We start from the raw sequence: 14,205 nt of genomic DNA on the forward strand, positions 1-14,205 counted from the left end.
CTTATGTACTATTGTTGAAAGACAACTCTTAGCATTATGTCACTTGAATATTCATTTCTGAAAGTAATTAGTAGAAATCTATACTCCAACGATGCCCTTTTAAAAAATGTTCAATAAGCACAATATATTTAGGACTTTAATAAGAATTCTTTCATGTTGAAAGTTTTCTGGCATACCATATACATGAATTAATTTCTATCAAGCTTTCTCATTTTACTTACATTTTTATTATCTTCCATGGGAATTTTCACATGTAATGGTGTGGGCCAATTCAAGTCTTTCCCATGCCGTTTACACTGAAGAGATTTTATCCAGTGAATCACTTCACACTTTCAAAAGGAGCTAGGATAACTGAAGTCTTTCCCAAATTCTGCACATTGCATTGTCATGTCTTCGAAAGGTTGTGAGAAATGAAGCCTTTTCCAAACTCCTTATATTCATAGGGTTTCTCTCCAGTATGGGTTCTTTCATGTGTTCGAAGTGAATTTGAACAACTGAAAGCTTTCCCACATTCCCTACATTTATAGGGTTTCTCTCCATTGTGACTTCTTTCATGTTTTTCAAACCAGGGTGGATAACTGAAGGCTTTACCACATTCTCAACACTGATCTGGCTTCCCTCAATATTTTTTGAAACTCATATGCTTTTTGTCCAGTGTGACGCCTGATGTGCCTACTAAGGGATGAAAGATGCATGAAGACTTTTCCACATGCACTGTGTTCACATGGTATTACTCTTGTAGTTTCCTTCTTCAGACTGAGATTTGAAATAAGGCTGAAGTTTTCTGCACACTTGACCAACCTCTTTCACAGCACAGACTGTTCCACTGGACTTCTGTTATAAAAAATAAAAACAAAAATAAGCACGGTATTAATGATTTCTTTACTAATGATTTTATATTCATTATATTTATTATGATTTATAGGAAAAGTATAGGTATTCTGTCTTACTTGAATAGCCTGAAATTAAATATACTGAATGCTCTCCAAGAAGACTTCACCCTTGCTATTATCAAACTGTGATATTCATATGTGGGATTTATTAATGCTATTTCTAATTGAACTATTTGGCAAACATGTATGTTACATCTTTTTAAAGTATTTTGGTAAAAATTTTCTAAGAAAAAATACATTTGAAGCAGGGTTTATTTTTATTTGTTTGCTTGATTCTTTTTAAATTTTGATAACATACTAGAATTCTCACATAATACATTTCTCTCTACTGTGTGACTCACCTTCATTTTCTCCCATGGTTTTTGTACTGATCTTCAATGTTAAGATCTTCCCATTCCTTTCCTAAAATGCAGACCCAGAAAAATGATTCCAAAGCATTAGAATTATAGAAAAATTATCAGCTTCTAGATCCATGATGAGCTGTGACCATGCCCAGGCTATTTACCAGCATCCTCCCTTTCCACATTCCACCTCTTGGAACAATGTTGATAAGCAAGAAACACTTGTTCCTTAATTGACAATTGAAGGAAAGTCATCATTCTTACCCACTGAGGCCAGGTTCCTGAAGGTTTCCCACATCACATCTCTGTAGAGTTTCTTCTGTGAAGGATCCAGTAAGGCCCACTACTCCGGGTGGGGGGGAGCAGTTCACAGCCACATCCTCCCACTATGTCCTAAAACACCCCAAATTTATATACAGTAGGATGTGTGAGACTGACAGCACTGGACACCTAGACTCCATTTATTTTTTTTTATAAATGTGGTTGTAAATAAACTTTGATGTAAAGAACTGCATAGGGCAGAGGTGCTAGAAACTAGCACACAGCCCTAATTACCATCTTAGACTCCATTTATAAGAAGGTTAAGTATGATTCTGTCAACTCCAAACATTTATTCTATGATTTGATCATCAGAGATTTACTCTCTGTCCGCACTAACTTTCTCATAAATATAACACTATCATGAACACATGGAAATGATTTACACATTGTCACCATGATCACATTACATCTTATTTCTCTCTGATGTCAGGGTCCTGAACATGTAGGGAAAAACTATAAAGGTAAAATATATATCATCATTTCAAGACCATCGATTGTGAAAAAAAATTATTTCACCTTCAGCACTCCATGAGGCAGAGGGTAAAACCTTCATAAGGGTTTAATAAATAAAACATAGTGAAGAACTGGAAGCTTTTCCTTCTATTGGTATAATACACCACACTAGCACATGATCATCTCAACTGTACAGAATATGCAAATGATAAAATTCAATACTCTCTCATGATTAAAAAAAAAACACTCAATAAACAAGGAACGGAAGGAAACTACTTCAACGTAATAAAAGCTATATATGAAAAGACCACAGTGAACATCATACTCAATGGTAAAAGACTAAAAGCTTTTCCTCTAAGATCAGGAACAAGACAAGGATGCCCTCTTTCATCAATTGTACTCACCATAGTACTGAAAATCCTAGCCAGAACAATGAGGCAAGAAAAAGAAATAAAAGGCATTTAAATTGGAAAAGAAAATATAAAATCATCTCTGTATACAGACATGATTTTATATGTAGAAAACTCTAAAGATTGCACATGAAAAAAACCGTTAGAATGAATATTCAACAAATTTGCAGAATACAAAATTACCACGCAAAAATCATTGTGTTTTTATACACTAACAATGAACAACTAATTCAAAAGTGAAGTTAAGAAAATTATTTAATTTACAATAGCATCGAGAAGAATATGATATTTAGAAATAAACTTAACCAAGGGAGCAAAAGACCTGTACACTGAAAACTACAAGAGTTGCTGAAAGAGACTGAAGAAGATACCAATAAATGGAAAGACAACCTGTGTTCATTAATACTAGGATGTCATACTACCAAAATTGACCTACAGAGTCAATGCAATCCCAACAATGTTTTTAGCAAAAAGAGAAAAAAAAAATCCATTCTAAAATTCATATGGAATCTCTAGGTACCCTGAATAGCCAAACCAATCTTTAAAAAGAAAAATAAAGTTAGAGACCTTACACTTCCTGATTTCAAAACTTACTCAAAGCTCCAGTAATCAAAACAGTGTGGCACTGACATAAGGACAGACGTGTAGAGGAGAGAGACTTAGAAAAATCTGCAGGCACATCCGGTCACCAGGGAATTTCAGGGAGGGCACTGTGAACTCAGCCACAGTCTCACATAGGGCCTGGTAGTTGGAAACACCAAAAACACATCACAGGGGGAGTTAAGAAATATTTGGCGGGTGGGGCCCTTCTATAGCCAAGCACCAGTCATTACCACTTGTGGTAGTAGAGTGACTTTCCTGGGCCTCCTGCTTAGCCTGAACTAGTCCTCCCCTTCAGAGAGGAACTCAAAAACATTTGGGGAAGGTCCATCCTAAAAGCAGAACCCCCAAGACATCAGGTGTCCAGATGTCTTCACAAGCCTTCCTGTCTGGCCCAAGTCAGTCCCAACTTCTGGTGGAGGACTAAGAAAACTCTACCCCTAAAAGTACAGTAAAGTGGAGGCACTTCCAATGCTTGAAACCTGTTATGTGTTGAATTGTCTCACCCTAAAATTCCCATGTTGAAGTTTTAACCCCCAGTACTTGATAATGCGATCTTATTTAGAAACAGGATTATTGCCGATATAAATAGTTAAGATGAGGTCACTGGGGTCAGCCCTAATCCATTATGACCGGTATCTTTATAAATAGGAAAAAATTGGACAAACTCACATACAAGAACAGATTCTCACTCACAGACTCCAGAAGGAACCAACCCCGAGGACACATTGAGCTGAGACTTCTAGCCTCCAGAACCACGAGACAAATTTCTGTTGTTTAAGAAGTCCAATTTGGAGTACAGCTGACCCTTGAATGACATGGAGTTAGGGGCATTGACCCTCCACGCAGTCAAAAACCCATGTATAATTTTTGACTCCCCAAAAACTTAACTACTAAAAGCCTACTGTTGATCAGAAGCCTTTCCAATAACATAAACAGTCAATGAACACATATTTGGCATATGTATTATATGCAGTATTCTTACAATAAAGTAAGCTAGAGAAAAGAAAATGGTGAGAAATTCGTAAGGAAGTAAAAACATATTTACGGTATTATTGAAAAAATCTGCATATAAGTGCACCTGCGCAGTTCAAATCCATGTCGTTCAAGGGTTAGCTGTACTTTGTCACACGGTCCTAGCAAACTAATAAAGAACCCACGCAGGGCCGCCGCTTGGCTCTGGACACCCTCCAGAGATCACTTAGAAAACATTCTGAGAGATGTTCCAAATGAATGAAACCCACATAGGACTACTGCCACGCCCAGGCCTCCTTGGCCAGACATAGCCTGTGCCCCAGACATAAAGGAAATTTAGAAAAGTTTTCAGGAAGGATATTGGACAACTGAGCCTCATGAAGAACAGGAGCTGGGCCCAGTGATCTCTCCCAAGGTGTCCCTAGCAGGCCTAGGCTGGTCCCCCTCTCCAGAGGGGGGCTTAGAAAATTCTGGAACATACTGTGGTCCCTCTCCTTGGGCCTTCCCTGTCCAGCCAAGGCCAGTCCAAGCCTCCAAAAAGGGACTCAAAAACCTTTTGGGAAGCCCTCTCTGTGACCATGACCCATGGAAGACTGAGGCCTGGCCCAGATGCTCTCTGAAAGCCTGCTATGCTGACCAGGAATTACAAATGTCTGTGTGAGCTGAATCAGATGACTGGGGCCAACACAGAACCTGGCAACAAGGGTCAACGCCTCCACTGATGGAGACTTAGAAACATTTGGGGGGCACCGCCAACAACCAGGCCCTTCGAAGGACCACAGCCACATCCAGGGTGCCCACATAGTAGATCCCTAACTGGCCCAGGACAGTGCCTCTCCCCAAGAAAGGGGACTTAGAAACATTTTCAGGAGGCACATGTGACAACCATGACCTATTGCAACACTGTGGCCAGATGTGGGTGACTTCCCGTCATCACTGACCAGACAAGCTAGTTCTTTGCCACCGGCTTAGAAGGTGCCTCCTATCCCCCATGCAAGATGGAGGACCCAGGGCTCCTTTCTCCAGAGGGAGACATAGCAAAATTTCCAGAAGGAATAAGCAGAGAGCTGGCCCCACAAAGGATCATCTCCAGGCTGAGTGCATTTCTTGGGCCTCTATTTCTGTCTGGCTGGTCCCTATACCTCCTGAAAGATACTTTAACATTTTTTGACAAGGTGCACTCATCAAACGGCATCACATGTGATTACAGCCAGGCACAGGCACCCTCTTCCGGTATCCCTCACCAGCCCATACTGGTGATCTTTTTTTCAGAGGAACTTGGAAACATTTTCAAGTGACAAATATGACAACTGGGACCACGTGAGACCACAGACAGGACACTGTTGCTCTCTCCAGCCTCCAGGGCCAGCCAGGGCTGGTCACAGCCTGTGTAGAGGGACACTGAAATGGTTTAGGGGGTGTTTCTAACTACTGCTTCAATCTGGGCTGTGAACAGACTCCCACAGCAGTCAAAGGGCCTCTCTTTCTGGCTGGCTTATTACTAAAGAGAGATACTTAAAACTTTTCAGGAGGTATATCTAATGAAGAGAACTCACATGTGACTTCAGCAATCCTGGTGTAGGGAGCTGACCCCAGGGCCTCCCTCCCCTCAGGAAATGTTTTCAGAAGGTGTAGGTAATTACTGGGTCCCACTGAGGACAGTTGCCTGCAGAAAGCAACCTCCTCAGGCTCCCTTGCAGCCCCCTAAGGATTCAGCCTTCCTTGGAAGGCTTAGAAAACTTTCTGGAAGGCCCACACAAAAACGAAGCCTCCAGGGCATCTTACTGGAACCTCCCTGACCAACCGGGGCCAGTGCCCCACCCCCACCCCAAGCAGAACTGGAACCGCTTTTAGCAGATTCTGGAGGACTACTGCCCTGCCGTGGGCTGTGACAAAATCCAAGGCACCCACCTCTTGACCCGGTTTGGCCCATAATGGTCCCTATCATTGGAGGGAGGCTTACAAATGTTTGACGGGAGTGTCCAAGAATAGGCCCCAGTGTAACTAACTGAAGCTGAGTGCGAATCCTCCCTCCGCCTCCCTGTCCCTGTTCAGAAGGAAAATTTTTTAGGACTCACACCCAAAGACAGTGTCCTGTGCGGGATTGTGGCAGGATGACTGGTGCTCCTGGGCCTCCTTGGCTGCGATCCCAGATCCCAGAGGGGAGCCTACAAAAATTCTCAGGAGGCACTCCCAACCCGGCACCAGGCGGGAACGCGGCTGAGCCCAGGGCGCCCTAACCCTGGACGGCCCAAATTGGTTCCCGCGGACGGAGGGGACCTCTGTGTGACAGTCAGCCGGCCCATGCAATTCTCAGATGTTGCACTCCACTATACTGCAGGGACGATCTCAGGAGAGCACGCTCGGAGGTGGCATGTGTTGCAGCAGAGACAACATCGCTGCCGCCTCCTGGAACTCAGCCTTGGGCTGAGCAAAGGGATCTCATCCCGTGCCCAAGGCTGGCGAGCTCCTGAGAACGATATAAAAGCGGCCGCCAGGTGGCAGCGACAACCTGCGCAACCTGTACTGACCTGGACCGGCCGGGACCCCCAGATGCCACCTCTTCTGGGTCTCACTAGAACAGCATATCTTGGCCCACAGCAGCCAGGGGTGCCCTGGTGGGCCCGGGGCACCATCCACACAACTTCCTGGATGGCCAGGCTGATCTTCGCCTACAGAGGAGGGCTTAGACACTATTCAGGAGGCGCCCCCAATGACCCTGACCCACGTGAGACTGGGTGGGGCTCCGGGGCTGTCCTATTGGAAATCTCTCCCAAGAGAGCTTAAAAATATTTTCAAGAAGTACATCTGGCAACCTGGCCCTACATGAGACTGTGGCTGGGCCCAGGTCACCCTCCATAGTGATCCCTAAGGGGCCTGGCCGATGCCTCCCTCTGCAGGGTAAGTTGGAAACATTTTTCAGAGGAATAAGTGATGCAAAGGGCCCACATGTGACCGTGGCTAAGCTGAAAACACTCTCCCTGGGCCTCCCTGCAGGACTAGGGCCTGTTACCGCCTCCGGAGGGAAGGAGACTGATAAAAATGGGAGGGGGGAGCACATCCAGCAACTGCAATTCAGTCCCGGCCTCCACCAAAGGTCATAGAAACTTTTCAGAAGGCACTCCTAATAACCAGGACCCAAGAGTGACAGCACATGAGCCCACTGTATTCTCCATGGGTCTATCTCTCCCTCCCAGGCTGGTACCTCTCCTTTAGATGAGGACATTGATACGTTTTCAGGAGGTACTACGAGATGGGTCCAAGACCAAGACCCATGCAGAACCACAGCCTGGCCCTGGAACCCACCAAGTCTCTCTGGCTCGCCTGTGCCAGCCTCATCATCAAAGGATAAAGAGGTTTGCAGGGATGTATCCAGCCATCAGACGCCACGCAGGACAAGGGGAGGATCCAAGGCAACCTTAGGCAGCCCACTGCCCACCTTTGGAAGAGGACTTAGATATGTCTTCAGGAGGCCTATGTGCAATTGGGCCCAAGATACCATCCCTGGGGCCCACAACCCAGCCCAGCCCAGCCCAATCCCTACCACCAGAGGAATACTTCTAAGCAATTTGGTTGGGCACCTCCTACCACAGAGACAGCAGACAGCCCTGGGGCACGTGCCCAGGGCTACCATGGCTGGCTCTGCTGCCTCCCCCTTCTGAAAAGAAACTTTAAAGTTTAGGGGAGGTATATCCAACAATTGGACCCCATGAGGGATGGCAACTAGATGGGGTGCCCTCCTTGGGTCTCTCCTTGGGTCCATCTCTTTAGGGAGAGACTTAGAAAATTTTTCAAGAGGTATGTCTAGCACCCAGGTCCCACCTGTGACCTCATCCAGGCCCAAGGTGCACTCCCCAGAGATTCCTGGCCAGCCTAGGCTCATGTCTGCCCCTATCCCAACACACACACACACACACACACACACACACACACACACACACACGGTATTTGATATTTTCTAGAGGCACTTCTGGGCCCATGCAGCAGAATGCTGGTCTCCACATGGCCCACTGGTGGGACCCACCCCCAACCTGACATCACTCTGTCTCTTCATTGGCTCAGCTCTTTCCTTCCCACTCCTGATTAAGCCCCACCCCTTGACCACACCTAAACTATGCCCCTCCATGGCTTCAATGTGCCTTCAAGTGACCTGCACACAGAAGTCACTTCCTCTTGATTCTAAACCCCAGTTCACTGGGCCTGCCCTTGGTAGCTACTCAAGACAGCTATGCCACAGTCTGAGTGGACAGAGGCAGGAAGCAGGAGTGGGAGATGGAGTGGAGGATGAGGCTGGTCACGAACCATGTAGTCTGGTGTGAGGATTCAAGCAGCTAAGCCACCTCTCTACAAGCCCTAGAGTCAAAAGGCAGCTAGAATTTGGAGGCTTTACTTACCCTCAAAAAAATTTTTTTTTAAAAAACACACTAAGTCACACTTTAACCCGGGGCTTGGTAGTGGCATTTTAATGGCTTTCATTGGTGGCATCAGCAGCAAGAGAAGGGGATCAGTTTGCTCCACCCCTGGAAGAAGGGGTTAAGGCTGGAAAGGGGGCTTCCTGCCCCCCAGCAAGTCTAGCCATCCTTTTTCCACTGGACTGAGGCCAGGAAGGTGCGGATTTCCATGGGCTGCAGTGTGACGTTGGCCGGGTCCAGCCGGAAGGGAGAGGACTTGGGTGTGTGGCCTGGGGAGATGCAGGGGAGGAGTGAGGGATGCAGACTTCACCCACCTCACTCTCCCACCCCTAGACTCCCTCCCCTGAGCCTGGACACAGCCATACACTCTCAAATCTGTCCCTAGGAATTTACAGACTAGCCACCGCCCTCACACCTTTAAGCCCCACCTCAAGGACTATCAAGCCAACCCCAGGGATGATGGACAACCCTACCCCACCCCTGAACTAGACGCTGACAGAGCCTCAAATCTTGTTCTTGGGACTGCACTCCAACCTCAAACACCCAAGACCCACCGCTAGTTTGCCGGACCCACTTAAGACCCTTAAACCCCTAACCTGATCTGAATGCCACCCCAGACCCTTGAGCTGGACCTGGTCCCTGGCCTACATTCTCACACCTCCCACGCATCCCCTAGCTTCAAGGCCCGGGGGCAGACCTTCATCCGTGTTCAGTGTCCACTGGAGCCTGGAGGCACTGGCCCGGAGCTGGTTGGCAGCAAGCGTGGTTTCCTTAAGGTCAGTGATGGTGAAGGTAGAAAACAGGTCCTGCGGGGAGTGGATGGACAGGGCTGAGTGGGGACAGAATGGGGTTTCCGCTTTCCCCTCTCTTGCCTCTCTCCTGTCTCCCTCCCACCTCTGCTCTCCTCACCCTCAAGTCCAAGGTCACCGGAGAGCTCAAGTTGCCGACCATATCCTCCTGTATGGCAAACTGATGCTCTAAGCGTAGCAGCAGCGTTTCCTGGCCCCAGCGGGCGAGCGTGAGCAGATGCACGTTAGGCGGCAGCTCCCAGCGCAGCCCTGAGAACTACGGAAGGGGGCGGGGATGAGCGGGGCCAAGCCAGAGGGGCCGGGCCGAAGTCAGGAGGCGGGGCTCTGCTGGGGGCGGTTTTTAGTCCTGGTAGGCAGGGCTAAACTAATAAGGATAACGGGGTGGTGCCAGGTTGGGGGCCGGTCCGAACCCCGAAAGGGGCCAAACTGATCCAGCCTGAGACCCGACTGAGGGCAGGGATAAAGCTACCGCGTGGAGATGCCAGGACTGGCCAAGGGGCGGGGCAGGACCAAGCCTGGGGTAGAGCGGAGCGAGGTTAGGTGAGGAGGGGCGGGCCCTGAGGCTGTAGACCCAGCACAGGTGCGATGAGACTGGGCCGCAACTGGGAGCTAGCTAGCTTATGGCTGCCCCAGGACCAGTTGGGAGCGGGCGAGGTGGGTCCTAGCTAAGCCTAGGGAGACCCGCCCCCCACCGCAGGCTTCAGCTGGGTCCTCTCTTTCTGCCGGCCCCACCGCCTCTCACCTGCCTGCGCGGGGTGACCCCCGGGTGGTAGGGAGTGCCGCTACCCTGAGCCAGCACCACCTGCGGGGCCAGGAGCTCCTTCTCCGCCTGCAACCTGTGCCTGACAGCGGCGGTCTGGGCCTTATCCAGCAGCACGAGGTGGCGCCCCCGCACCCACAACCCCGACCCATTCTCCAGCAGCGGCTCCCCAACTCCGCGTCTATCGTCTCTCAGCAGCCTTCGGTGCACCTGCAGGGAGAGTAACCAGGAGAGGGTGAGGGCTCCTCTGGTCAATTTCGGGGCTGTAAATCGGGTAAGGGCTTGTGGGAATTTCAAGAGAAACTGAAGAGTCGGGGAAACAGCTGACGATGAAATTCTGCTAAGGGGGACCCCAGCAGACGTGCGGATCCAACCTTGCAGGGGACTAGGACAGAGAGAGGTAAGGACCTAACGGGGGCGTACACAGGGCAAGTCAGGACCTGGAGGGGGCACCTGGGTAAGGACTGGATAAAAGCATGGAGGGAATGTCTCATATAGGAATAGAGGTCTCGGCTTAATGAAAGCCCGAACGGAGGAGTGCACCTAGCGGAGAACTGGGTCAGACACCAGCTTCGAAGTCTAGCAGGAGGCCAAGGCAGAAACGGGTGGGAGAACCCTAGCTTAGATGGGGCACAGGCCACTCACCATGAGCTCTACGGAGCCGTCTTTCAGGCTGCTGCCGCCCTGGGAGCGGTCTGTCAGCACCGTCAGCTGCACTTTCCCGTCCTGACGGGTGAGGGGTGAGAGGTGAGAGTGAGGGGGCACACTGCCAGCCCGCCCTAGCCCCTAAACATGCCCCACAGGGGATGGTGGACTGCCAAGGACACCTGGGAGATGCTAAGAATGAGGGGTGACCACTCTGTAGAGAAATGTCCGGAAGATCAGGGGAGCAGGATGGGGGAGGGGGTACCGTAATGTAAATGCGGCTGTTGACTGGATAGTAGTTTCCTGCCACTGGCTCAGTCATGTTCAGCACCCATGTGGGTCGATAATTCCGTCTTGAGAGGTGAGGGTAGGGTTTGGTCAGACCCGGGGCCCAGCTCCCCTTTCCAGGCTCACCCACCATTTGCTCCCCCTCCAACCTCTCTTTCCCCTATTCATAAAATCAGCAGAGGCCTCCACTACCCATGGGCCCCAACACACCACAGACCACTCCTCGGTGACCCCAGTCACCCCCACCTTCTCTCCAGGATCTCTCGGCCATTGCTGTCGGTGAAGAAGAGTCCTTTTGTCTCCAGCTCAGTGTCAAAACGGCTGATGACCTCCTTTCCCCAGCCATCACTATAACCAATAGAATGACAAGGTTGTGAGGCTCGCCTACGTCCGCTCTGCCCCAGCCCCCAGCACCCAGTCCCACCCTGTGCCACTCACCCCACAGGTATTGGTCCCACTGTCCACTCCAGCTCCAGGTGCCGCTGTCCTGGATACAGACGAACCACTTGGGAACACCAGGCTGAGAAGTTCTGGTGTACCTCCTGCACCAAGGCCTTCTGCAGGCACATGGGAATGGAGGGCAGGTGTGAGCCCGTACTTGAGCAGAGGTGAACCCTACAAATGTCCACGCCTACCATGAACCTCACAAAGGCCTACATCAGGGTCAACCCCACTAATAACATAAGAATACCACTCACCTCCCCCACCTACCTAGGCATGATGCCCACACTTCTCACTTCAGTCATTGCCACATAATTCTTGAGTGTGGCATATATGCTTGCTGCCTACCACTACCTCATCTCCCCTCCATAGAATAGGATCCTAGCTGGGCATGTGGCTACCTGAAATAAAGATTATATTGTCCAGTCTTCCCTGAGGCTATCAGGAGCTGTGTGACTATGGTCTGCCCAGTGGAAAATGATCATAGAGTTATGAACAATGTTCCTTGCCCCTTTCCCTCTCCCACCAGTTCGAATGCAAATGTGATGGCTGGAGCTTGAGCAGCTATCTTGGGTCATGAGGTAGAAGCTGAATGTTGAAGAAGGAAGAGCAATGAGATAGAAGGAGCCTGGATGACTGTGGGACCACCCCACCTACCCTAGATGGCCCAGCCAGACTTTCTGTTCAATGGAAAGAAACATCTGTCTTGTTTAAGAATAGTTAATTTGGGTAACTGTTACAACAGGCAAAATTATACCCTAACCCAGGTATGAGGAGGTTCACTGCAAGGGGAGTCATGTCAAAGGTGAGTCTTGCCATTACTTGCCCTATTCCCACCCTAAGAAGAAATGTCAACGTGAGGCCCCGGGAAACCCTACAAGTGTGAGATTGTTCCTAGCCAAATGCACGTTCAAATACCCACCCTAAGTGTGAACTACCTAAGCCCCATCCAAGTGTGAACTCTCCAGTATCCACCCCAGACATAATCCCATCCCAGCACAGATTCTTAGTGAACTCTTCAAGTAGCTCTGCCTGGCTCTCCCCATTCATGGGCCAAGTGGAAACACCCCACCCCCAGTTTCAAAAGCTATGTATAATCCTGACACCCACAGAAGATGCGAATGCCTTTGTATGCCACAGTATAACTGATGAATATCGTCCCTGTGAAAGGATCCTCAAGTCTTCCCCTCAGGTCTTAGCCCTCTGATCTGATGGAGATGTAAATCTTCCCCAACCCCCACCCCACACACAGTGCACCGCCCTCCCAGGCTCCACACACCCCTCAATGCCCACTCATTATTCCTGGCCCCGGACCTTCACCAGGTGGATTTGAGCCCAGCGGCTCACGAGCAGTGGTTCCTGTCGGTTGGGTCTGAAGATGTAGGCACCTGAGACCTGGTCACTTAGGTAGTTGCCTGTACTGGCGTTGTACCTGGGGCCGGGGCAGGTGAACGTCAGGTAAGAGACCCCAACTCTGCTCACGCCCCCTCCCTGACCTGGTAGTCCTTCCTCACCAGTAGAAGGCTTGGCGAACAGGCAGCAGGAGATTCTGCTCCAAGTTCTCCAGCTCCACCAAGAGCCCCGTCTCAGGATCAAACCTAGCCCGGATATACTGGGCAGAAAAGGGTGGTCAGATGTTAATGACTATCCTTTTAGCCAAGGGTAGCTTCATCCTTCCTGGGGCTCAAGACAAAACCCTAAAGTCACCTTTTCCTCTTCTCTCTCTCTCACTCCTCACACATGACCCTACTAGCAAATCCTAACAGCTCCACCTTCTATCTTATCCTCAATCTGACCACTTCTCACAACCTCCAAGGCTTTCCGGGACTAGAGCTAGCCAGCCTCTTCCTGGTCGCTCCTGCCTACCATGCTTTACCCTGTCTGTTCCCCCCATAGCCACCAGAGGGCGCCTGTGATACCCTAAATCCATTTTAGCTGGTCTGCACAGCCCATCAGGGCTGCTTGTGCAACTGACGGAGAGGAACCACACCGCCGAACTTTTAGGGGCTAATGGAAATTTATAAACTTTAATTTCCTTTAGGACTTTTGTGTCTGCTGCTCCCTGCCTGCCTGGATTCCTCTTCCCCCAGATGTCCTCCAAATGGCCACGTGGCTCCCTCACTCAAATCTCCCACACACCTTCACTTCACTTAGTTTGCAAACCCCTATGACCGTCAACTTTGACATATCCATCAAGTGTCACCCATGATCATACGAGGCCCTCACAACAGTCCCGGGAAAGGACAGTGAGACTCAAAAGAAGGCGCTCACTCACGCAAGGGCACATGATGGGAGACTGAATGGTAATGCTAGACCAGGAAACCAAGACTCACTGATCCAGCTCACTGTGACACTTCAAATTTACCACTGGGGCAGGGAAGAGGATCTGAATGGGGTCTCACCTCATTTTGGATGGTCAAGATGCGGGACGAGGACTTCTGGGATCTGGGCTTGGAGGTGTGAGCCTGTGGGCTCTGGCCAGGCACCTGGGTTACTGAGTAGATGCTGAAGCCGAGGGCAGGCACTGAGGCTGAGAAAAGCAGCTCCTGTCTGTCTGAGCTGGGCATTGTAACCACCTCGGATAAAGGAAGAGGGAAACCGATTCGAGAGGCTGTGCCTACACATGTAAAGAACACATACAGGGAGGGGTCACACTCCAGGAGGGGAAGGAGTCCCAGGATGGGGAGAAGAAATTTAGGTGTTAGATGGGGGAATGGGGATGACAGAAATCCTGAGTTAAAGACTGCAGAGAAGATCCACAGGTTGGGGCGGGGGGAACCCACTGAGAGAATGGAGAGACTGTGGGAAAGGGGAAAAGCGAGGGAGTAATTGGGGAAGAGATCCTTGAGGCAGAGGA

The 14,205-nt window shown here is 49.6% G+C and overlaps 1 protein-coding gene and 1 long non-coding RNA gene across 3 annotated transcripts in view; both read right to left on the reverse strand.

Annotated features, from left to right (window-relative positions):
• Positions 1-270: 270 nt before the first annotated feature.
• Positions 271-1,942, reverse strand: LOC112485384. The gene is made up of 3 exons (XR_003048416.1): positions 1,499-1,942; positions 1,235-1,295; positions 271-834 (listed from the first exon to the last, which is right to left on the reverse strand). It is a non-coding gene; the product is annotated as an uncharacterized LOC112485384 (long non-coding RNA).
• A 6,491-nt stretch (positions 1,943-8,433) lies between these two features.
• MAN2B1 (mannosidase alpha class 2B member 1) overlaps positions 8,434-14,205 on the reverse strand; it is a 13,504-nt gene continuing 7,732 nt past the window's right edge. For both annotated transcript variants that reach the window (XM_006918722.3, XM_006918721.3), the window contains exons 14-24: positions 13,751-13,924; positions 12,863-12,960; positions 12,663-12,780; positions 11,346-11,464; positions 11,154-11,255; positions 10,885-10,972; positions 10,620-10,700; positions 9,957-10,184; positions 9,315-9,470; positions 9,103-9,211; positions 8,434-8,674 (exon numbers count right to left, since the gene is read on the reverse strand). In XM_006918722.3, the coding sequence (XP_006918784.1) occupies positions 8,565-8,674; positions 9,103-9,211; positions 9,315-9,470; positions 9,957-10,184; positions 10,620-10,700; positions 10,885-10,972; positions 11,154-11,255; positions 11,346-11,464; positions 12,663-12,780; positions 12,863-12,960; positions 13,751-13,924 (1,383 nt within the window). In that variant the 3' untranslated portion in view covers positions 8,434-8,564. The remainder of the gene's footprint in view (positions 8,675-9,102; positions 9,212-9,314; positions 9,471-9,956; positions 10,185-10,619; positions 10,701-10,884; positions 10,973-11,153; positions 11,256-11,345; positions 11,465-12,662; positions 12,781-12,862; positions 12,961-13,750; positions 13,925-14,205) is intronic.

This window comes from Pteropus alecto, unplaced genomic scaffold (assembly GCF_000325575.1).
Source record: "Pteropus alecto unplaced genomic scaffold, ASM32557v1 scaffold388, whole genome shotgun sequence".
In the NCBI taxonomy this organism is placed as follows: Eukaryota; Metazoa; Chordata; class Mammalia; order Chiroptera; family Pteropodidae; genus Pteropus; species Pteropus alecto.